The sequence below is a fragment of the Podarcis vaucheri genome (assembly GCF_965113315.1).
Source record: "Podarcis vaucheri genome assembly, chromosome: 11".
Classification (NCBI taxonomy): domain Eukaryota; kingdom Metazoa; phylum Chordata; class Lepidosauria; order Squamata; family Lacertidae; genus Podarcis; species Podarcis vaucheri.
In genome coordinates this window covers 17,851,389-17,875,924 of record NC_138749.1, presented here as the reverse complement: position 1 = coordinate 17,875,924, position 24,536 = coordinate 17,851,389, and the positions used below count along the sequence as shown (strand labels likewise).

At 43.3% G+C, this 24,536-nt stretch overlaps 1 protein-coding gene and 1 long non-coding RNA gene across 6 annotated transcripts in view; one reads left to right on the top strand and one right to left on the bottom strand.

Annotated features, from left to right (window-relative positions):
* Window positions 1-5,433, bottom strand: part of SPEF2 (sperm flagellar 2) — a 96,458-nt gene extending 91,025 nt beyond the window's left edge. For all 4 annotated transcript variants that reach the window (XM_082241738.1, XM_082241739.1, XM_082241736.1 and 1 more), the window contains exons 1-2: window positions 5,283-5,433; window positions 1,161-1,263 (exon numbers count right to left, since the gene is read on the bottom strand). In XM_082241738.1, the coding sequence (XP_082097864.1) occupies window positions 1,161-1,263; window positions 5,283-5,340 (161 nt within the window). In that variant the 5' untranslated portion in view covers window positions 5,341-5,433. The remainder of the gene's footprint in view (window positions 1-1,160; window positions 1,264-5,282) is intronic.
* LOC309514328 lies at window positions 29-23,351 on the top strand. Of its 2 annotated transcripts, none has more exons than XR_014211928.1 (2): window positions 29-95; window positions 23,063-23,351. It is a non-coding gene; the product is annotated as an uncharacterized lncRNA (long non-coding RNA). The 2 variants fall into 2 exon arrangements; XR_014211929.1 differs by lacking the exon at window positions 29-95 and adding an exon at window positions 5,470-5,592.
* Window positions 23,352-24,536: the final 1,185 nt, after the last annotated feature.

The window sequence follows — 24,536 nt, the reverse complement described above, 5'->3', positions numbered from 1 at the left end:
TTGTCCTGAATCAAACTATTGGTCCATTTACAGGGTAATCCAATTTTGTCTACTCAGAAGTAAGTCCTACTGAATCAAATGAGGCTTGCTCCCAGGTGAGTGGGATTAGGGTTGCAGCCTTACCCCAACATTAATTACTCTGGCCACCATTCTCCAAGGTCTAAGGCAGAGATGTGGCCTAACCCTGACACATTAAATAGGTTTTTAAACTAGAGAAACCTGAGTTGGACCCCAGGACCTTCTAGATGGGAAGCATGCACACACTGAGCTATGGAACCAATCCCAGTTCCTTATCGTATCTATCTGGGTTTTGATAAGCTTTCTTGGGAGCATGGAAATCATCATTCAACAAGCATATATAGCAGGCACACGGGGAAGTGCTGGATGAAATACGTAAACACGGCTACATCCTTCCTCTCCTTTTCCAAGTGGGAAATGTAGTTGCCTAGGACTGTTGGCCAAACATCATTAGTCACCTTTTAGCAATAAACAATATCCCTATTCAGGCATTTGTTTCTGAATGCATGAAGGGGCCTGCAAAAATATGCTGGCCCCTACCACCTCTACACTAAAGTGTATGGCAGCAGCATACCTTCCCATCTCAAGAATTGGAAACTCTATGTGCATAGATGGCCTTGAGATTGAGTCAATCACGTGTCAGTGGGAGGCACATGCTGTCATCAAGGGGGATGGGCTAACTCAAGCATACCTGCAGATTTCCATATGCCTTCAGTATTCCTAAACTGAGTTGGGGGGCGCGCGACTGCATTTTACACTAGCTGTCATCTTAATCTATTTGGACTGGCATTGACAATCAGGGTTGTCAGGCAGATGTCTAAGTCTTATGTCAAACATCCATGGTCCCGTGGCCTTTCTGGTCCTTCTCCTTTCTGCCACTGCCTGCTCTCTAGCTATCTTCAAGTACGCAAGCAGAGGCAGGAACGTGGAGGAGCAACAACCCTGGCTCTCCCTCTTGTATTGAGCAGTGATGCAGATTGGTCCCAGAGGGAGAAAGCTAATGCATCATCAGTGGCAACAGGGAAGGAGGTAGGATTCCCCTACTGAGGGCATCTTGCTTAAGCTCCCTATCCCAGGACTCGGAGCCACCACTTAACCTACTATGTTAACCATTTGATGTTGTGTATATACCATCTACTAACCTGCTTTGCGAAAACTGAGCAAAGTCATCCTGGAGTTCAAACTTGTTGAGAAGTTCTCCGATGAGATATCCTGAAGAAAACTCCTGGGCAAAAGACTCCATTTCTGGTTTATTTTTAAAGAGAAAAAGGAAAGGGTTTTTCCCCTTCATTTGTTCAGACCTAAGGGCTGATTCATATGTTACCACCGTGAAGTGCAAGTAACTTTCCTGCGACTTCCTCCCATGCAGTTGCAGTAACATCCAGATCAGAAGCGGCTAACCGGTGGCCCTCAATATGTTGCTGAGCTACAACTACCATCTTCCCCGACCACTGACCATGCTGGAAGGGGACGTATCAGAGTTGGAGTCCAACAACACCTGGAAGGCCACAGGTTTCCCACCTCTGATCTACACAGAGAAGTCAACATTGCCTTTTCTCAGACCAGGTTTCAGCTAGCATGGGATGAAACTACATGATCCACCTCACCAAGGTGCTTCCGTCATCTAAATCAGGCCTGTACCTGCATGACCCACCAAGTCTATTAACCACACATTGTGGCCTGTGAAACACTCAATGACACTCCCCCTTTTTTTCCAGGCCCAGGCAGGCAGCATAAAGGATAGGGTGGTTATCAACCCCTGATGGGTCACTGACTTGGTGTACCACATATTGCACAGATATGTGCTGAGGATTACTGGCACTTGTGCAGGTCTGCTCTAGAAGCATTAATGCATGAACTGGCCCTAATGAAACAAATTTTAAAAATGAAGAGTTGCACCCAACCAAGTAATATTCAGCATGTGTTTGTGGGAGGGGTTCATTGGTTTGTTTTTGTTTTATTATGTATTTTGTGTTCTCATTTTGTATTTTTATGTTGTAAACCACCCTATGATCTTCAGATGATAGGGTGGTATACAAATTTAATAAATAATAATAAATAAAAGATTCAAGCCAATTGACTTAAGTCACATCCAATTATTTCAATGGGTCTACTTTGAGTATTATTTAGTTGGCTTCAACCTACAGTAAATTATTAAAATAGCAGCAGTTCTCTATTGCCTCTTTTAAGTCCTAACTTAAAAGTAAGCTGTAATAATTTCTTAAATTCTCTGTGTTTCAAGATGCTTCTTCTTCTGGGAAGAGTAAGACAACCCCAATTTGCAATATGAAGAAGCCTTGGGATACAATAGTAATTTGAGAGTTTATAATCGCCTCTCCCACAACCTAAAGAGCTCTAGAAATTTGGTAGTTCAGCCTCTCATTAGGGGCATTTCATCTCTCTGTGTGGATGATATTCTTCTCTGGAGGAAAGCCATTTGTAGATCAAATAGTAGGAACAACGGGATAAACATATATCTACAAGGACTGTCTGTACTCCAGAGTCCTTATTAATTGAGGAAATTCAACAGATTTGTGTCCCTTGAAACTGCAGAGGAGTCTCTGGTGATGAAAATCATTGCCACATGGGAGCTTTAGAGGTGTGTTGTGTAACTCAGAATGAACACCATCCACTGCTTTCCTAGGACTGCCAAAAAATGTGGAGGTAGTAATGTAAAGTAGACAGGTCACAAAACACAAGGTTATTTGGGAAGCTGCTACCTATTTTTATTTTTTTTAAATTATGAGTTTGAATCAATTAGAACTGATTCAATCAATCAGAAGTGCATTGATTTGCACATGAACAAACTGAAGAAGTAAACACATTTGCAACTTCTTTTTTGATAATGCTTGCATGCGTCACAGCAGATGCTCTCAGGGGAAGAGGCATTCCTTTGTGTATGAGCAAAGAGAAGATCACACCTGCTACCCACAGTTTTTGTAAGGCTGCACTAAAATAACTAAATAATATTTTTCCAGCTATCTTCTGCCCAATAAGTCAGTCAAAAGGTTCTTGAGCCAAATAACTTGAGTTGGAAGCCTTCTTTATTTTGAACAGAGCACTCAGGAATGTAGGATCGCCAACCTAGAGAAAAGGTCCAAGGAAACAAGAAAAGAAATAGCCCCTGCTCCCCGTCCCACCCTGCTGCTCTGCCTTTCCCAACTTGCCACGGAAGCAGGAGGATGGATAACAAAGAGGGGGAGCAGTGGGAGATGACTAAAGCAGTTACAACCTTCTAGCGACCTGTTAATAGTATAATTTGCAGTGATGGGAAACCCATGGCGCTCCAGATTTATTGGAGTCCAATTCCCATCAACCCCAGCCAAGGGTCAGGGATGATGGGAATTGCAGTCTAGCAACATCTGGAGGGCTGCAGGTCCACCCATTCCTAGGTTAGAAAACAGTCCCTCCCTCAAATACGGTGCTATATAGGGTCTCTAGTTCTTTTAACAAAACCACACTGAGGCCATGATATGTCTTTTTGCACATACTGGATGAGCAAACGATCATTACAGTGTGGAAAACACCAGCCATTCTGTTCATGCAACCCAATGTACAATTCAGGAGTGGGGCTTTCCTGGGCTGCATCATAGTTACATGGAAACAAGGGAACTTCTATATGTCTCATCTGGCGTTACAAGTTCAAATTAGGAGAAGCTGCTTGTTGACATATTACAACTCTTACTGCTCTCCATAAAGTATTACTGTCGTTTCATTTTTTAACCAAAGCCTGGTCTCCCTTGATTTCATTGCATTTTTTCCAAATGTACCATATCTAAAAACAAATCCCTCTGATCATTGTAGACACCCAGAATTGATACAAATGCCCACAAAACATTTCAAAATCCCCACAGTTTCAAGACCCCAATTTCAAAATCAAGGAAGACAACCAAGCTGGATGGAATCCCTCCAAGTGCCATATAAGTTATTTGCTAGTATTAGTTATTAATATTGACACTTAATATTACTGCCTCCCCTGGCTAAACCCATCCCACTCCCAACCCTGCTTGGGCATATTGGTACTCTAGCACAGTTATTAACATCAGTAATAACTTTTTTGTTACTTGGGTGAAAGCTATTTCCACCAACAGAATAGCTGCTCCTTGTGCAATTCTGTCATGCAAAGGCAGTCAGAAAGGTGAGTCCTCCTGGTACCTATTTTTCAGTGAAGGAAAAATGAGAACTACTAATGCAAGCACTTTAAACGTAAAGCAGTTTGATCATACTGTCTGTTTTGAAGGGGCTCATGCTGTTTAAATTTGCTTGTTTGTATGTTGCATTAGTCTTTTGTTGTTGTTGCTGAAGTACTTTTGTTTTTTTGTTTGTTTCTTACTACTCTGCTACCTGCCCTGGGTATATAAATACACCGCATCTGTAAGAATGCAATGGTTTAGTGCGACAGTGCTGAAACTTTGTAACTTCCTGCCTATTGACACCAAACAGACACCTTCCCTGTACTGTAAGCTTTTAGCTGCCTGCCAAAGGCATTTTTATTAATACAAGTCTACCCAGATGCTTAGAAAGTTGGTGTGAGTTTGTTATGTACTGAGTTGAATAGGATCCAAACTGCAGCAGTCTGTCTATCCTACTACGGCTTTAACTTTCTGCATGTTTTTTAAATTGTGGCTGCCATTCCCCCCCCCTTTTTATTGCTAATTGCTAATTTTTTATTGAAAATTTCATTGTTTTATCTCTCTTGTAAACCACTTTGAGGTTTCCACCCACCCACCCCATACAATCAAGTGGCGTGCAGATTTCATGAAACAGTTAAATAAGTAGAATCCACATTAACCAGGGGTCGCTCAGCCGGTAGCGCATGAGACTCACTCCCATCTCAGGGTTGTGGGTTCGAGCCCCACACTGGGCATTACATTAGGGAGGCAAGGCGTTAATGTCATGTTTAGCAGTAAACTCATGCATTGCAGCAGGTCGGACTATAGATGACCCGCGTGGCTCCCCTTCTTCTATGAAATGTATGTGGGGGGAGCAAATGAATCAGCAGCAAAACCGTGCTCCTGAGCATGTGCAAAGCGCCATTCCTCTCACGAGGGGCTAAAGAACAAGAGCAAGAAGAAAAGTCTCCACGCGTCTAGGGTTGGGGGGGGGAATTCTGGTTTATGGAGGGGGGGCGAAGTTCCCTCAGGCGAGCCGAAATGAAGCGCCTGCCCGCCTGAGAGGGACGCGGGAAGCCGGAGCCCCTCACCTCCCGGGGCTTCCTCGCCCGCCCGCCCGCCTTAGCCCTGCAAGGAGGCTCCCGCACTCACTCACTGCCCGCGAGAGCTTCACTTCTCTGTTCAGCCAATCGCACAGGATGTCCGTCATGGCCGCGAGCGGTCCCGGCTCCTCGCCCGACTGGGCTCGAAGGCCGCCTGGAGCGCAGCTCCGCGTCCCGTCACCATGGCGACCCGCTCGGCCGGGAGGAGGGAGGGCGCGCCTGCGCAGCGGGGGAGTCGGAAAAGGCGTCGCTTAGCGGCGCCGAAAACATTTCCCGCCAACTGGCTGTTTAAAGGGACGAGCCTTTGGCCCGAGAGCGCATGCGCGATTTGGTGGCATGTGTGCGTGAGGACGGGACGAGTGAAGCTCCTTGATTTATTTATTTAGTTAGTTAGTTTAATTTCGAGTGCGGTGGGGTCAGTCCTAGAGCACGAATTGCTTTTGCGTATATCTATTATAATTTATATGTATATTTATATTACACACACATATTTATATTTATATTTATATTTATAGAAGGCTGATAACCGAAGAATTGATGCTTTTGAATGATGGTGCTGGAGGAGACTCTTGAGAGTCCCATGGACTGCAAGAAGACCAAACCTCTCCATTCTGAAGGAAATCAGCCCTGAGTGCTCACTGGAAGGACAGATCCTGAAGCTGAGGCTCCAATACTTTGGCCACCTCATGAGAAAAGACGACTCCCTGGAAAAGACCCTGATGTTGGGAAAGATGGAGGGCACAAGGAGAAGGGGGCGCCAGAGGACGAGATGGTTGGACAGTGTTCTTGAAGCTACCAGCATGAGTTTGACCAAACTGCGGGAGGCAGTGGAAGACAGGAGTGCCTGGCGTGCTCTGGTCCATGGGGTCACGAAGAGTTGGACATGACTAAACGGCTAAACAACAACAAAATATATATATTATTTATATATAATATATTAGTCTATCCTAATATATATTATAATATATATTAGTCTATATTATAATATTATATATATAAATTACACACACACACACACACACACACACATATATATATAATATAAATGTATACACACACACCCCTATCTATCTATCCACCTGTGAGCAGGTATGGACTTGGACTGTGTAGAGCCTGCAGGAAGAATCCTGGACAACAGCAAACCCAAAGAAAGTGTCTAGGGAACAACCATGTTTGCATTTGCAACTGCCAAGGGAATGCAAACAAAGTTGGTTTAACGAAGAGAATGGTAATTTGCTCAGGCGCCTGGGGATATATTCCGGTACTTGATGTTAGAAATTACATAATAGAAATTGGCTGGGAGGCAGAAGCATATCCCGGCTGAGAAATGTTTTCAGGAGAATATTGCTCTCACACAATCCTTTCCCCGATATCAGAGGTTGTTTTGGGGGTACAGATAGACTTGATTCTAGGAGCATGTAAGGAATGGTTAAACTTCGCTCAGGTGGAAAGGAAAGACTACAGAGAAGCAGCGTTATCTTATACTGTACAAGATTTGTGTGTGTGTGTGTTACATCTATATACAGTGGTACCTCACAAGACGAATGCCTCAGAAGACAAAAAACTCGCAAGACGAAAGAGTTTTTCATTTTTTGAGTTGCTTCGCAAGACGAATTTCCCTGTGGGCTTGCTTCGCAAGATGAAAACGTCTTGCAAGTTTGTTTCCTTTTTCTTAAAACCACTTGAAGAGGTGCAGTTGTGACTTGAACGTGCTTCGCAAGACGAAGAATTCGCAAGACGAAAAAAATCGCAGAACGAATTAATTTCGTCTTGCGAGGCACCACTAGATAGATGTAGGGATATATCACTAATAGGTATGGGTGAATCATAGCATTTTGCTTAATGCATCTTACTCAGTTTTGTTAAGGGAAACTATTGACTATAACTTCCTTGTTTAAGCATTGCCTAACAACTTGCATTTTGAATCCTGGATCCCGATAGCTCTTCGCTAAAATATATCTAAATATACTATCAGCATTAATGCCCCCTCAATATTCTCTTTATTGTGCATGTATGATGATTTGTGCTTTCGATGTTATCAAGTTGGCTATCTAATTGGTGCGTGCCCTGCAGCTTTTGGCTGTATCTCAGGGACTTTTTGTACCACAAATGTTTCTTCTGGGTGGATTTTTTGTACCGCTTTTGTAGCGCTACAGCACAAGGAGCCACATTTTTGCTGTCTGGAGGGGCTAACAATGGGGAAGCATCTTGGAACAACTAATAAAGTGGGATGATGTGTAGATAAATCTGCACTATTATTGCATCAATGGCATGTTGCAATAATACCGTGTGTGTGTGTGTGTGTGTGTGTGCGCGCGCACACACACACACACACACACACACACAGAGTCTGGAGGGGTCCTAAGTGTTCTAACAATGTGTTTTTAGTTTGGTAGTTATAGGTGGAACTATAAAGGATATGCTAAATTCTCTGTAGTATCAATACACTCTGTATGTTGCATGCTGTCATTGCACCAGTAGAGGAGCCGGGATGGGGAAAGGTACCATATGATGTCATCACACCACAGGTTAATTTGATGCTACAAGGAAGGAGAGCTCATCAACACATAAGGTTGTTTTTAATGGCAGCTCTATATCTTGTGTGCAATTTTACCTACAGAGTTGCCATGAAGAAATCTTGGTTCATCAAATGTCTTGGAATCTATAGTATTGTTGAAGCTAAGTATTCATGGAGTTTATTATATTCTGGGCTGCTGGAAATCCCATTTAACTGTTTGGCATTTTCTAAAGAAAAAGAGAGAGAGAGGGGTTAAAAAATAAATAAATTCCTGCTTGCATGTAACTATTGCTAAGTGCACTACACAGCTTCATGGGGGAGAGAATCAATAGACATTAACAAGCATGATCTGCAGTCTGAAAGACTTCTGGAAATAAGTATTACTGAAGTCAATTTACTATCTCTGAGTAAATTCGGTTAAGATTGTATTTATGTTGTAACAAACATAATAGAAAGGATGGGCTACTGGCATATGTCAGCTTGCTTGTGTTATGTCTTGTGATGTCCTGGTACAATAGAAGTAGCTGGAAATATTGCCTTGCCTGTTGCTGTTTAAAACAAAACAAATATTGACTTACTGGGCTATGCCAGGGATAGATCCAGGGCAGATGGGAACAGGACAAAACCTAGTGAATCAGATATGAACTTAGGGAAGATTGATGTTTTGGGTGTGGAATTAGGGTTGCACCTAATGATTCAAGGGTAAAGCCCTGGGTCTGGCAAAATTTGGTGTGCCTCTCTGTGTATGTTACTTCACTGTACTGGTTATCTGGCAAAGCGTGGTTTATTTTTTAAATACTTACTGTTGGTACCCCTAGGTCTTCTCCCTGAAAACGTTGCCATGGGAGCTGGGTATGAAAAGTGAATCGCTTACTGACCTCCATTACAGGGATAGATTGTTCATTATAGACACTGAATGGTCCTGAGGATTATTTCATGGCAACTACTTTCAGCTTCCAGCCTGGTACACAGAAGAGCAGAAGACAGAGTTTGGTGCTTCAAAAACCTGTATAAATTCAATCTTGCAAGTTGGTGGGTTGGGCAGAGAATTTGATGGAGATGATGCAAATAGTAACTACTTTCCATTTGTTAGGGCTTTTGCAATAGTTACTGCTTTGTGTTTCTAGGGCTTTTGCCTAATTCCACTCAAGGTTTTGGGCTTGGCTCAGAAATGGTACAACTGTCTCTTGCTCAAGGCTGGAGCATTTCCCAGAGCCTAGTCCATTTCTACTCATTAGTCACTTGGTGGCAATGAATATTAACCAGCCCATGTAGAAAATCCCAGTTTCTGCTAGATGCTTATGCTAGTGCTCTGACGATAAATGTCTTCTAATTTTTCCAAAGTTTTGCCCCCTGTGAAAGAGGCTTCCGTTTTTCTGCTTCTTTCTCAAAGCCCTTTAGAATTTCCTTAGCCAGACCAGTGGTCTCTGACTCTGTACAAGGCAGGATTATATGCAATCCCAATGTAAAAGTATTTCAGAACATTGTACAACTGCAGCTTTTGATGTACCATATTTGACTTGTTAATGCAACAGGCAAGAATCTGGCAGTGTTTGCTTCAGCACAACTTTCAAGGCCATCCGTGTAGCATAAATCCTACTTTCGTAGGCAGCTTCAGAACTCGAAGAAGCACAACTTTTCCTGAGATGTTCAGAGACCTTCAGGAACTCCAGCTCCCATCAGCCCCAGTCATCATGGCCAAGGGTCAGGAAATATGGGAACTGAAGTCCAAGTATATCTAGAGGGCTGCAGATTCCCCATCCCTGGGCTAAATACGTATATTATGAGAAGATTCAGTTCTACCCACCTTTTCGCATAGAGCTAATCCAGATATTGCTATCAAGCTAACCTCCACAAATAACTGCTGCTGTGACCTTCCACAGCTTCTGATGGTAAATTGAAATACGGAAAAAATACAAACATCTGCCAGAGCTCCAAAAATAATTTTTGTATCACATTTGTAGGGTGTTGAGTGGAATAGGGGATTATAAGCATAAGAGGATGAGCAAAGAATTGTGAGACCATTTAGGGGAATCTGCAGTGGCACAGAAGAAAGAAACCTAATAATAGCGTGCTTTCCATATGCCTACAAACAAAAGTATTGTGAAACAAAATTGATGTCTTCCCATGACACTTTTGCAAGTTTTCACTTGCGTTCCATCCCAAAGCACTGTTTAAGGTTGGAAAGTTCGAGGGATTTATGGCAGAGGGAAAGGTTACCAGTTCACTGAAACGTTAGCAGTGCCAGTTTTTAAACAATGTTCATTGTTTGACGTTTGTTCTCTCTCTAAGTTGTAGGTATTGAGTGCCAAATAGCAATTGGGAGAGTCCAGCTTGCTTCCAAGTGCCTTCCTCCACATCTCCCCATGAAGCTCAAGTAACATTTCGGCATGCATGGGGGAATTCAAAGGAGCGGTGGCATTTAAAAGCTGTTCCTTGCAGCAACAGATCACGTATTTGTGCATTTATAACAAGGATGGGGGAACCTGTGGCTCTCCACAAGATTGTTGGACTCCATCTCCCATCAGCCCCAGCTGGCATGGCCAGCAGCCAGCATGATAGGAATTGTAGTCCAGCAATATTTGAATGACCACATGTTCCTTATCCATGGTTTATAAAATGCATTTGTTGCCCAAGTGGATCATAAAAGAAAGTTTAGCCCATGTTCTGTGCCCAGCATGCTAGCGATGAAATGCTGGATTTTCCTGTCTCTTTCAAGTCACAAAAATGGAATGTGTTATACCTAAAGTAATCCATTTTCTATTAGCTCCTGTAATTATTTTGTCTTTTTGGATCAGACAGATACATCATTAGTCATAAGAGACAATGTAATGAGGTTTTTTTTAAAAAAAAACCTTCCAAACTAATTATTTTACATGAATGACTTTTTCTAACTCCTAGTTACAGTTTTGATGGGCTGATTATAACCTAAGGGAAGACCTGCCATTCTTTGCATTTCTTCCTGGGTTACGTGTGCAATTCATCACAGGCAAGCTGCCTTCCCAAATGCTCACATGGCTTGGGATCTTTGCTCAAGTTGCTTATATACCTTGTCCCCATCAGTGAAGCTGGCATGATTATATAAAATGATTATGATCTATTTTATCCCATTATGACCTATTTTAACCTTGGTACTGATTCTTACCTTAAACATGACCTGGAAGACATGTGTAAATATCCTGAAGTCTTAGTACCTAAAGTAACAATCAGTCCACTAATCCTGCGTTACCGGTAAAGTTTAATTATCACCTGTAGGATAATTTCTGTAACTTTGTGTGATCTCCAGAATGTGCTTCCAACTTTGTGTGATCTCCAGAATGTGCTTTACAATGGCAGTGACAAAGCCTTGCTACTTTCGTAATTGCAGCCTTGAGCCAAGGACCGCCTTTGCTTTGGCACAGAAGCACCCTTGGGCAGGATGAAAGCCCATATGTTCCTCTAGAAACAAAAAGTGCTGCTTCACAGGCAGTGAATAATTTCATCAATGTTTTGACAGCTATAATTCTTCACTGACTCTGTGCCAAGTCCGTGCCTATTTTACCAGAGCAAAGCAGCGGCAGGGGACAGATTTCCTCACTGGGGCAGGAGGAGGCACTCTTGCAAGCTGGTGGCTCTGCCCACCGCAGAGGTGTAGCCCTCTATTTGAATGGTCGACCCTTAGAGGCAGAGGAATCAAATTGGTTTCCAGACAGCACTGCACTCTTTCCCAGCTGACAGATCTAGCAATGCTGTCAAAGCTCAGGAAAGATGATGAATAATGTCGATGGGCATTCTGACCCAGTGCAGATTCTACATTCTAACTGACCAAGCAAGGGCTACTTTGTTGTGGTTTAGTCGTGTCCGACTCTTCGTGACCCCATGGACCAGAGCACGCCAGGCACTTCTGTCTTCCACTGCCTCCCGCAGTTTGGTCAAACTCATGCTGGTAGCTTCGAGAACACTGTCCAACCAACTCGTCCTCTGTCGTCCCCTTCTCCTTGCGCCCTCCATCTTTCCCAGCATCAGGGGCTTTTCCAGGGAGTCTTCTCTTCTCATGAGGTGGCCAAAGTATTGGAGCCTCAGCTTCAGGATGTGTCCTTCCAGTGAGCACTCAGGGCTGATTTCCTTCAGAATGGAGAGGTTTGATCTTTTTGCAGTCCATGGGACTCTCAAGAGTCTCCTCCAGCACCTTCACAGATCACTGCCTTGCCGTGGCGAAGGGGCTTGAATAACTCAGAGAAGCTATGAGCTATGCTGTGCAGGGCCACCCGAGATGGACAGGTCATAGTGGAGAGTTTTGACCAAACGTGATCCACCTGGAGCAGGAACCGGCAAGCCACTCCAGCATCCCTGCCAAGAAAACTCCATGGACAAAGGGCTACTTTAAGCCTCCTTTAATCTTGCTAGCATAACCAGCATAACCACAATAAGTATTTTAGAAATTGATTGTCAATGCAGAAAAATATTTGTGTGCTCTTTTCTCTCTTGCTATGCCCCAGTTCTCCCCCCCCCCATTGGCAATTTAGCATTTATGAAACTACTCATAGTTAAAATGCCCCAATTTACCTCCCTTGCTTTTCTTGATTCAAGGGTTCTAAGAAATGGCACAGTGGCAGCTTCACTTTGGCTGTGTGTGTGCATTCTGGGTGGGCAGAGTCTGTTATTAACTTGTCCTTAGTTGTTTTATGTAGAAAGGTTGGCTCCACATTCTAAAAACAAGGGATAGTAAGTCCTTGCAGTCTAATGCAGCAATGCCCATAACATCGCAGACTTGGGAAGTGAAATTGCTTTTGAGGGAATGGACAGAATCCCCCAGAGATCATTAGTCTTACCGAAATTAGTTTTGCTTCCTTCTTCAGCTTTCATCTCCCAAGATGAAACCTCCAGATTTGCCACAAAGGTTCACTTTAACAGATCCATAAAGCTCCAAGTGTGACTTTGGGCTCTTTCATATAGGCATTTATTCTGATTTGCTTCCAGAAAGCTTGCGCAAAGGTAAGACTACATCTGGTCTTCACTGATCATACAACAATCAGCCTTCCTCCTGCATCCATTCTGATTTCATTGTGGAGTGTTTATATGACTTCCCATGAGAAATGGGAGAAATTCAACTCAGTTCACATTCAAAAATGAATATATTCACACTTCCTGAAACAATGTGTCAGCCAAATGGCAGCCATCTTTCAATAGTTGCACTTCATTGAATTTTGCAGTGCAGTTCTCCAGATATGTACTATGGGGGGGGGGGAAACCCACATACATTAGGGTAGAGTGTGCATATAAATGCATATATCTGTGGAAATGCATGCAAAAATGTCTATATTTGTCAGAATTGCATAACAATTGTGTACATTATGAGCAATCCACACTAAAATGCTGATAAATTTTCATGAGGATTTGTTTTACAAAAACCTGGCAAACTGACATGGAAATGTGGAGAACTGTAAAATTTGAATAATGAGAAATGAAGAGGAACCAAAATGGAAAAATCCCCCTACCCCTATTTCTCATCATTCATCCCACGCATTTCACCCCATCACTTTCCTAGGTGTATAAAGCAGAACTTTCCAAACTCTTCGTTCTGGCAACACTTTTTAGACATGCATCATTTTGCGACACAGCAATTAAGTTTTACTAGCCAACTGGAGGGAGGTTAAACTAACCCTTTTCCAGCCTTGGGCAGAGCGCAGGGAGTGTTTGTGCAACACACCTACACACTGCAACTAACATGTCACGACACACCGTTTGGAAAGCTCTGGCATAAAGTATGGTATTTTTTAAAGGTGGGTTTTTTGCACTAGGTCAACAGAGTGCTGCAGTCCATTTGATTAACACAAAGCTACATTTCTTGGCATGGGCTTGAATCCTTCCAACAAAATACTGTCTGTCAAACCTAACCCAAGCTGCTGAAATACCTGCTCACCTTTGGAGCTTCTTATTTTATCCTCTATTTAAATGTTATGGCAGGTTTGATGCTGCTCTGTGCACCTGCATATCACCCCAGGCCTCTGACTAAGGCAGTTAAATGTCACAATAATATAAAGAATGCATATTTCATTGAAATGCTACCCTGGCAGAGATGAGCTGCTGAATATATTTCCCCTGCCCCAGGTTTTGCATTCCCGTGGTATGTCAGCCTTGTCGCCAGGCATAGAAAATAGACTCATCAATGTTTGCCCCTTGATGGCAGCTGGATGCACTTAGACTCGCATGCCAGCAATTACACAATAACATCTCCCGTTCATATATTTTACCTTTGCAAGCTGTCGTTAGTTTGGCAAGAGAATGTTGCTGCAAGTCACGCACAACTCTGATTGTTATGCTTCAGTACAGCATTGCAGACCCAGCAAGAGTTAAGCCAAGGGCAGTTCCAAGACAGAAATAACTGGTCTCCTAGTGATGGGACAGGAAAGGTGAAAATATAATGTCAATATAGTTTGCATCTGGCAACCGATGTGCCCCTTTGGTTTCAGATAGTACACGGGTAGTAGAGTCTGAAGAGCCCGGGACACAAATTTCCATGGCCCTCTAGCAGCTATGATGGCTCTTTTACCAAAAGTAATGTATTTATCTCCCCAAAACACCAAGCCAGCATTCCTTCTTGAAAGATGCTGCTGGATAGAGGAAGAAAGGGCCAAAGGAAAACCAATTTTAGCTAAAGCTTGTAAGAAAGAGAGAACAGGCCAGAGAATGAACCTTCTCTGTGTGTTCCCTAATATAAAATCCTTCTAATTTCAAATTATCAGCCATACTCTCTGATTTGTTCTCTCTAGTTTCATCCCCTAAATAATTTTGCTAATCATTTTAAAAAACAGTCCTCGATTAATTTATTACTTGCATCAAGATTTGGGATCTTATTTCTTCTTCTTCCTTTAATTGCAGTGGAGATACCTTTAGTTTTCAAAATTGAGTCATAAATATCATCCAAGCCATGAAGAGAAACCCTGAGACTGTTGGGTCAAACAAGGCCTTTATATCTCACCTTTCTTCCAGGGCACCCAAGATGGTGTATGCTGCTCTCCCTCTGCCCATTTTATCTTCACAACAATTCTGTGCAGAAGATCAGGCTAAGAGACTGTGTCTGGCTGAAGGTCTCCCAGTGACCTTCATAGCTGGATAGAGATTTGAACCCTGATCTCCCAGATCCTAGTCCACTCACTATACTGCACAGCTTCTCACTGGAGGTATCACTCAGTACTTTTGCATGCCAATCACTACCTTCCAGTGGATGCTAACCATTTTATGTTTCATTAATATTTACTTAAACATTCAGGTTTTGACGTTGTCATCTGGAATAATTATGGAAAACTCCTTTACGGTAGTTTTGATGTCTCAAGTAATTAGTACAAGTTTTGCTTTGATTTTATAACGAAAGGTCAGTGAACCTCTGAGGGATGCTGTTTCATCAGATCCATTAGCAGTACCAAATGGAGCTGAAACAGGGGAGCATTTGAGTGCCAAAACCCATTGCTATAACCTTTATGCAACAATGGATGGTTCTGATTCAGATATGGCAAGAGGAATTGCTTTAAACTTGAAGCCAGTTACTTCCTGAGAGCAAATAGCAAATCAATGTGTTAATTTATAATTCTCTGACTAGCTGGTTTCCCCATTGCAGTCCTGATTAAGGCTGTAACGATCAATGTGAAAAAGGAAAAACACAGATGAATTGCTGGAGCTTTTTACAGTCTCTACAACCAACCAGACTTCAGGTGTCTTTAGCTAGTGTCATCCCCATGGTTGAAAAAGCTCATAGCACTTCTTGTATTTACTCTGGCTTCTTGTTGTTTTCTATAAACTCTACATACATTTTAAAAAACAATTACCAAACAGAAAGTTGTCTTCTGAGACGAACACATGTACACATGTGGGGCTACCTTTGAAGGTGACCCGGAAACTGCAATTGATCCAGAATGTGGCAGCTAGACTGGTGACTGGGAGTGGCTGCCGGGGCCACATAACACCGGTTCTGAGAGATCTACATTGGCTCCCAGTACGTTTCCGAGCACAATTCAAAGTGTTGGTGCTGACCTTTAAAGCCCTAAACGGCTTCGGTTCATCCCCATCGTTCAGCCTGGACACTGAGATCCAGCGCCAAGGGCCTTCTGGCGGTTCCCTCACTGCGAGAAGTGAGGTTACAGGGAACCAGACAGGGGGCCTTCTCGGTAGTGGCGCCCACCTTGTGGAACACCCTCCCTCCAGATGTGAAGAAAATAAGCAGCTATCCTATCTTTAAAAAACATCTGAAGGCAGCCCTGTTCAGGGAAGTTTTTAATACTTAATGCTGTATTGTTTTTAACACTTGATTGGGAGCCGCCCAGAGTGGCTGGGGAAACTCAGCCAGATGGGTGGGGTATAAATAAATTATTATTATTATTATTACTACTACTACTACTACTACTACTACAGTGGTACCTCGCAAGACGAATGCCTCGCAAGACAAAAAACTCGCTAGACGAAAGGGTTTTTTGTTTTTTGAGCTGCTTCGCAAGACGATTTTCCCTATGGGCTTGCTTCGCAAGATGGAAATGTCTTGCAAGTTTGTTTCCTTTTTCTTAAATCCGTTAATACAGTTGCGACTTGACTTCGAGGAGCAACTCATAGAACGCGGTGTGGTAGCCTTTTTTGAGGTTTTTATAGGTTTTTATAGATTTTGGTGATTTTTGAAGCTTTTCCAAAACTTTCCCGACACCGTGCTTCGCAAGACGAAAAAAATCGCAAGACGACAAAACTCGCGGAACGAGTTAATTTCGTCTTGCGAGGCACCACTGTATTATTATTATTATTATTACAGTCTTGTATGCAGCCATCCACATGGCATCAAAACAAACCTGGGGGGGGGATTTTGTTACAAATTCAGCTCACATTCACATACAGTGGTACCTCAGGTTAAGAACTTAATTCGTTCCGGAGGTCCGTACTTAACCTGAAACCACTTTAGCTAATGGGGCCTCCCGCTGCCACTGCACTGCCGCTGCACAATTTCTGTTCTCATCCTGAAGCAAAGTTCTTAACCCAAGGTAATATTTCTGGGTTAGCGGAGTCTGTAACCTGAAGCATATGTAACCTGAAGCGTATGTAACCCGAGGTACCACTGTACTTCAGTGTAAAGTGTTAAGATAGTTTCTCCATAGTAGCTGTTGCAACTGAGGTGGAAGGGAGATTACTGTACGTAAGTAAACGATATAAATGGAGACTATGCGGAGTCAAACCCATCTTTCTTTGTTATTCCTCTTATCAACCTTTGATGGTGAGTTAAACATTCCGTAAGTGTCATATTCCACACATATTGGGTCCATGTTTCTGTGATGTTTCCTCCTACTGCAACCAGCTCCCCCCTCCCCCCGCAGAGTCTCCTAGAAATTTAGACAAATGAAAAGAGCAGAGCAGAGGGTGCTTGTGTGCAGACACAGTCTACAACTGCTTGGGGAAAACCCTGGAGACGAGGAGACTTAGGCAGCTATGGGCAGGCAGGGACCTTCAGTCCTTGCAACCGCCTCTTTGGGGCAAAACCTACTGGGAAGAGTTGCTTGGAACACTAGGCCTGCACTGTTTTGGGTTGCTTTGAATGAAGTGTTAGCTTCACTGACACTGTGTTTTTATTGCCGACTCACTCAGTGGCGTAGCGTGGGTTGTCAGCACCCGGGGCAAGGCAAGTAATTTGCGCCCCCTAACCTGTGGATTTGCGCCCCCTAACCCGTGGATTTGCGCCCCCTAACCCTAACCCCCAGATGTTGCGCCCGGTGCGGCCGGGCCCCCCTGCACCCCCCACGCTACGCCACTGGACTCACTTGACTCCAGCTCTTGACAGCTGCTGTCATAAGAAAGAAGACGTAGCTTGGCATTTCTATTAAGACTGGGTTTAGTCCATTCAAAGGTGTTGTGGTGTTGACCTACTGCCTCCCTGTGTCCTGAGCTGCTGGATCTGTATACATTCCAGTACATTGTTTACCAGGCAAGTATGTTTTAATGTTATTTTCCTGGGCAGTTGGGCAACACCAATCCAACATTATATTGTGCTGCTAAATCTGATACTGTGGTTTCATTATTGTATTTTCTTACTTGCCTGTAAATTGCTTCCGGAAGTCAATAAACCTAACCTTATATAATGAATGTCCTTGATGCAGGAGTTCCTGTTATTACCTGAGGGCAGTTCACCTCAAGTAACTTTTAGATCCAGAACATACAGTTTTGGTGAAACACTAGTTCAGGGAAATAAGTTTCTTTCGTGTATTTATCACTTAAAACTATATTGCAGGAGAACTCAGTTTTGAACACTAAATGCATTACTCTACAGAACCATTTTACCCCAAGGTGTAGCAGTTAGCATTACAAGAAACAGCTAAAATATATTTGTTCATGATGAGACTGGAAAGGTTTACTGCAGTTCCTATTTCTTATAAGTCCCCCACTCCCCTAAGTGGTACAGAGCTAGAATGTTGCTCTGAATGAAGTCTTCTGTCCCGTACATATTTACCCAGAAGTAAAACTTATTGGGGATGCGGATGGCGCTGTGGTCTAAACCACTGAGCTTAGGGCTTGCCAATCGGAAGGTTGGCGGTTCAAATCCCTGCAACAGGGTGAGCTCCCGTTGCTCAGTCCCTGCTCCTGCCAACCTAGCAGTTCAAAAGCATGTCAAAGTGCAAGTAGATAAATAGGTACTGCTCCGGCAGGAAGGTAAGCGGTCTTTACGTGCAGTGCTCTGGTTTCACCAGAAGTGGCTTAGTCATGCTGGCCACATGACCTGGAAAAACTGACTGCAGACAAACGCCGGCTCCCTTGGCCAGTAAAGTGAGATAAGCGCCGCAACCCCAGAGTCGTTCGCGACTGGACTTATCTGTCAGGGATCCTTTACCTTTACCTTTTAAAATCTTATAGAGCTAGGGATGGGTTTCTTTCCATTTCCTAAATCTTGAGTTTGATTCACCACATTTCCATATCCGCTTGCGTTTAAAAAAATATTTTTTAAAACCCCAGTTACTTTCTCCTAACATACACACTTTAGCAGGCAGTTCCCCCTAATATACACATTTTTGCAAAGCAATTTCCCTTGCTATAATGCATTTTTTTTATTATTTTCATTATATTGGGTTGGAAGTTACAGTACAAGCAGAATTGGAGACAGCTCCATGGAGGAAGGCTGGTATATGAATGTAATAAACAAACAAGACATTATATGGTAACCACACAACCAGCCTCCCTCCTCCTCTTCTGCATTACTTCATAGAGCTTCAGCCTTGAGGTCAAGCTATGTTGTACGGGTACATTCCACAGAGGAAAAGGGATGGAGTTAGGCACATGTTTTCTGTTTGCTGCAATTGCCCCAAGTCTAAAGTAATGTCTAGTTTTGTAATTACAGCACTGGCATCTCAGACATTTTTTCTGTCTGAGCCCAGAGGCTAGTGAGAGTGTGAGGCAAATCTCCTTAGCCCCAGCAGAACTGGTGATGACCTCCTGCCAAACGTATTGTGCTGACCCTATCATGGCTGTAAGGATATTCTCAGCCTTGCCTGCTGTAGCCAGATTCTTTTGTGGCAGAATGCCTGGCTTCCGCTTTCTGCCTTAGCCCATAATATTTAATCTGTGGAACTGATCTTAGACCTAGAGGGAAGGAAAAGCAAATTCCTCTAGACTCCCCAATCCTACAAAAGCAGGAATGGCCATGAAACTGCCACCAGTCCTACAGATTGGGCTGAGCACACCCATGGCCCTTAGAACTCAAAGGCTTCCACTGCCAAACTTGATGGTGGCAGAAGGCCCAGTCTCTGTTTTTCATAAACCCAAACGACTGATGGTGGAATAATATAGATAACCTGTTTATGAAAATGAACAGGTCATATCCTGAGCTTGCATACAACTCTCGCAGGAAACTTGATGTAAGCTTACATTTCTTTATATATTTAGTATCAGCCATCGGTTCCTGGATTAAAGTGTGGGGGGGGGGGGCTTCCTCTGACCTAAACAAGGAAAATTATCATTTTTAATTTGACAAGCTGGAAAATTGGATTCAAAGAGGAAATTACAATGCAGATAAATATGTTTTTCCTGGAACGTTGCCAGATGGCGGAATAAGTTGATATTCAAGGGTTTTAGCAAATATATACTGTAGCTCTGCTTCAATGGGATGGTATCAAGCAGCCCTTTAAGCAAGTTTCTTCCAGATCCTGGTAGTATGCAGTTAAGCACTAAAACCATATATTTAACATAGAGACTAACAGGCATTTTAATTTCTTATAGTAAGACATTTCAGCTTGCGCCTTCATCAGTTCAGTTTGCACCTCTGATAAAAACGATTCTGTTCCCAAGGTGTTTGTTACAAAGCGTTGAGGATGGAAATCTCAGAAGGCCTTCATTCTCGGAAGCTAAGTGATATTTGCACTGCCATCTAGGCTGAGGCCATGTGGTGTTAATGTGTCCATTGTGTGCATCCAGTTCTCCCTTTGGTTTTGTTTTTTTGCTAACATTGTTGGATCTCTTGGCATCTCTGAAGCAATTATTAGTAAATCTAACAGGCTGTCGTTCTCAGAATTAAAGTGATTAGCAACCAGCTGCTCCACTTTCTCTGCCTCTTGCAAGAAACATGCTTGTTCGACGTAGATCACATATACTATTATTTTCCTTTATTGTGCTGTATCTGTTCTTCCAGCAAATAAGAAAGCTGGGAGAGGAAGAGCTAATCACCCAATTTCAAGTAATTTGGAAGGTTTTAAGTAGCAAGCCCTCCTTGTCACAAAATATCACGGCTGGTTAGGACTTCAGGCAGCCTTTCCTAATGGAGCAATTTTGTTTTGCATAAATGTTTGTCCTCCATCTCAAGGATGAAAAGATTAGGAACATGACATATGGGCTTAATTACACAGTGTAATTTCAGAAATCCATGTTCTGAAACCTGATTCTTAATCCTGTTAGCAGTAGTAGATGTAGTGGATTTTGTCAAGGTAAAATGAGGTATCTTTGTTTCTCCAGCATTGCGAGGTTTTAAAATGAAATCATGGTTAATTTATTTATGGAGCATAATTTTACTCAGAAAACTGAAGCTGTATAGAATATCCTGGCCATATTCAACTACTGTGCTTTGTTAGTGCAAAGATTTCCATTTGTGCAATGGGACATACCATTCTTCTCCCCCTGTGCATGTCCTATGTCCCCCCCCCCCCGGAAAAAAAAAATCTGTTCCAGTGTGAGGAGGATTAGATACAGGAGTTTCTGTTAGAGCAGTCAAGAAACTTAGCAACAGTGGAAAGCAGGCTTGAATTCATTGAAATGAAGACTTACACTGGGGAAAATATCCCAGTGGTAGGATGAGTAAGCATCCCTGTTACATATAATTGGCAAAGGGGAGGGGGGGAGACTTCATGGTAAGAGGAGAAAGGTCAAACATGGCTGAAAGAGTCTAGTAGATTGGGACGAAGCATATAATTTAGATGTCAAGGAGCTATCGACAAACCGGGTCATCCACAGGGCAGGCACACACACACACACACACACACACACACAGAAGGCACGGAATGCAATTAGCTTTTTATTAGTAGAAAACAACAACATAGCAATGTCCCTGGTTCATCTTAATGAAGGCGTTGCTGAAGCAAAGCTCTAGGCACGGCATTCCCTCTCTAGACTTTCACTCTGGACCGCTCCTGAGCAGATGAAGGCTGCGTCAAGGGAGAGAGCTCATCTTCTGGGCCTGTCTGGTGCATTGCTCAGCAATGTGCAGGACCCTCCTCAAGAAGGGAGCGGGTCTGAGGGGGAAGAGAGTCAGCAGGACTGAGATTGTCTGCACGCACACTGTGACTCCCAGCTTCTAATTCAGTCCTGGAAGGCCCTCCTCCTGACAGTCCTTGATTGCTCAAGTCTTCTGCTTCTGTCATCTCCCAGCTCGTCTCTTCTGCTGACTGCTCCTCAGTGTCCCACCACTAGACTCCAGGCCCTAAGATGTCATCTTTGGAGCTCTCCCTGGGGGGTTCTTGGGCTGGCGGCTCCCAGCTCTCCTCCTCATCCAACCAGGCCCTGACATTAGATGCACAGAAAGTTCCAGCCCTAGCAGGAATTATCAGGTCCTGCCAAGAGGTCTTGAGTACATTGAGGGGAGTGAAGGCCAGGATATAGATCCAGGAGGTCAGCCAGCCCACATTTCCCCAAAAAAGCCAGAAGAATTCCATATGCCCTCCAACAGAAAACAAAAACAGAGCTGGAGAAATTAGAATAGCAAAGCATCATCTCCCTGATGTGGTTTTCTGAATGGGCAACATGCATAGTATCCCTAGTTCGCCCTGTTGGTTGTATCCATATTTATAAAAGTCATATTCAATCAAGGCTTTAAGTTCAGACAAGTGGCCCCATTTTACAGTGATGGGAGAAGGCCAACATCTCAGTGAGTTTGATATGCACCAGGTTTACCAGCAGATAAGGAAAACCATAAACCCCAAAATACCCAAAGGGTACTAATGCAATAGATTGCCCAGTGCAGTTTCATCAGCACCCAGCAAAGTCCCAAGGGCTGTGAAAAATCTCTTAAAGAAAGACATGGATTGATGACACTCCCAACACAGATCAAAATGATAAAGAGCACCTCTCTACACGAGAGTATTTCAGAGACTTGGGGGGAAAGGGAGGAAACCAATCAAAAAAATATTTTGCAGAAAGAGTGAAGCATAGTACAGTACTTACACAATGAGATTGACCACAATGGAGTTACAGGGTGGGCCGTCAATATGGCAGTGCTGATGCTCTGAGCAGACTACTACTCCTGGACTCAGCCCCTATTGAAGAGTGCCTTGAGGGAAGAGTATTTGTTGGAACATCTGGAGTGGACCCTAGTGAAGACTTTCCAGATTAGAACATATACTAGGCAGGATCCTATCCTGTCTAGGATATGCATTACAAGTTATAGAGCTGACCAGAACATAATCCTGAAGGATACCTTTCATTCCTTTTGGACCCAGGCATAGAGAGTTGATGACTATATTTTGTCATGGAAATTGTGGTTCCTCCTCATGGATGACATAAAGTTCCAATGGAATTGTATAAGGCACATCCTGGAATATCCCAGATGGATGTCACCAGCCCTGTGTTGGTACCCTGGCCACCATTTTTCATCCTTCACCTGGATGAGACATCATTCTGGAGCATTGTGGAGGGGAAACTGTGGCCGTCACAAAAAATAGGGTGAAGATTCTTTGGAGAAAGTTCTATGAAGTGGCCTTCTTTTTCTATCGGTGTGAGAAAAAGAATATGCTCAGTTTTTCTCAGAAAAACATCTTCTGAGAAGTATCTATTTTCAATGCACATCTTACTGGAAATTATCTTGTCATATTTGTTCCATTCTTTTCCAGGTTCCAGAACATCTGCATATTACACCTTGCCTTACCCTGGAATGATTTAGAAGCAGAAAAACAAAGGGGAGAACTGGAATGACTGCATTCGTTAATCCTGCCCTTCAGCAACTTTGGTGCAGATTATGGGGTAGCTAGTCACGCCATACCTTGCTCTCACTCTGTAATGTAGTAGGTTCCAGCTACTAATTGGATTAAATTATTGTAAGTCACAAACACGTTCATATTTGATTTCACACTTGGAACAAGCCTCATTATGTGTGGAGAATAAACCTACTCCATAAATGCAGCCTGCTTTAAGAGGATGTGGTTATATGTGCTTTTCTTCAGACAGCCCAGTTCAGCTTTGGACTACATTTATCATGTACTGTTTTTGTTGTGCTTAATTAAACAGTCGTACTGAATTCACTGGGGCTTGTTTGCACACAATAGGGGCCTTCTTCAGGCACTCTTAAGTTATGTCACTAGGATGGGGCCACCTATGGCAGCCCCTCACCTGACCTTCTCACATAGAGCGGGAAATACTTTTGCTAAGAATTGGGCGGTGGGAGTCTAGAGGGCACCAGATTGGTTGTTGTTGTTTAGTCGTTTAGTCATGTCCGACTCTTTGTGACCCCATGGACCAGAGCACGCCAGGCACTCCAGTCTTCCACTGCCTCCTGCAGTTTGGTCAGACTCATGTTCGTAGCTTCGAGAACACTGTCCAACTATCTCGTCCTCTGTCGTCCCCTTCTCCTTGTGCCCTCCATCTTTCCCAGCATCAGGGTCTTTTCCAGGGAGTCTTCTCTTCTCATGAGGTGGCCAAAGTATTGGAGCCTCACCTTCAGGATCTGTCCTTCCAGTGAGCACTCAGGGCTGATTTCCTTCAGAATGGATAGGTTTGATCTTGCAGTCCATGGGACTCTCAAGAGTCTCCTCCAGCACCATAATTCAAAAGCATCAATTCTTCGGCGATCAGCCTTCTTTATGGTCCAGCTCTCACTTCCATGCATCACTACTGGGAAAACCATAGCTTTAACTATACGGACCTTTGTTGGCAAGGTGATGTCTCTGCTTTTTGAGATGCTGTCTAAGTTTGTCATTGCTTTTCTCCCCAGAAGCAGGTGTCTTTTAATTTTGTGACTGCTGTAGTTTCCTTAAATCTTGACTGAGATTGACTGTCAGTAGGTTCAGGTTTGACAAGTCTCCTGGCCACTAGCCTACGGGGACTTTAAATAAAGGAATAAGCAATTACAGGAGTGGGAGAGAAGGAGTCAACGGGAAGTCTATATGCAGGGAGGAAAGGCTTATCTCTTCTCTCCCCCATCATGATCTGGAGATCAGCCCTGCTCCATTGTCACAAGGAGTCTTGAGGCAGGGGAGAATTCCCATAGGGACTTTTTCAAAGGCTTCTAATGCCCACTGTCCTCCCAGTAGGAATCAGGCCTTGCCTGTAATTTCTTTAGGAAAAACAAAATGTATGCTATGGATTAAG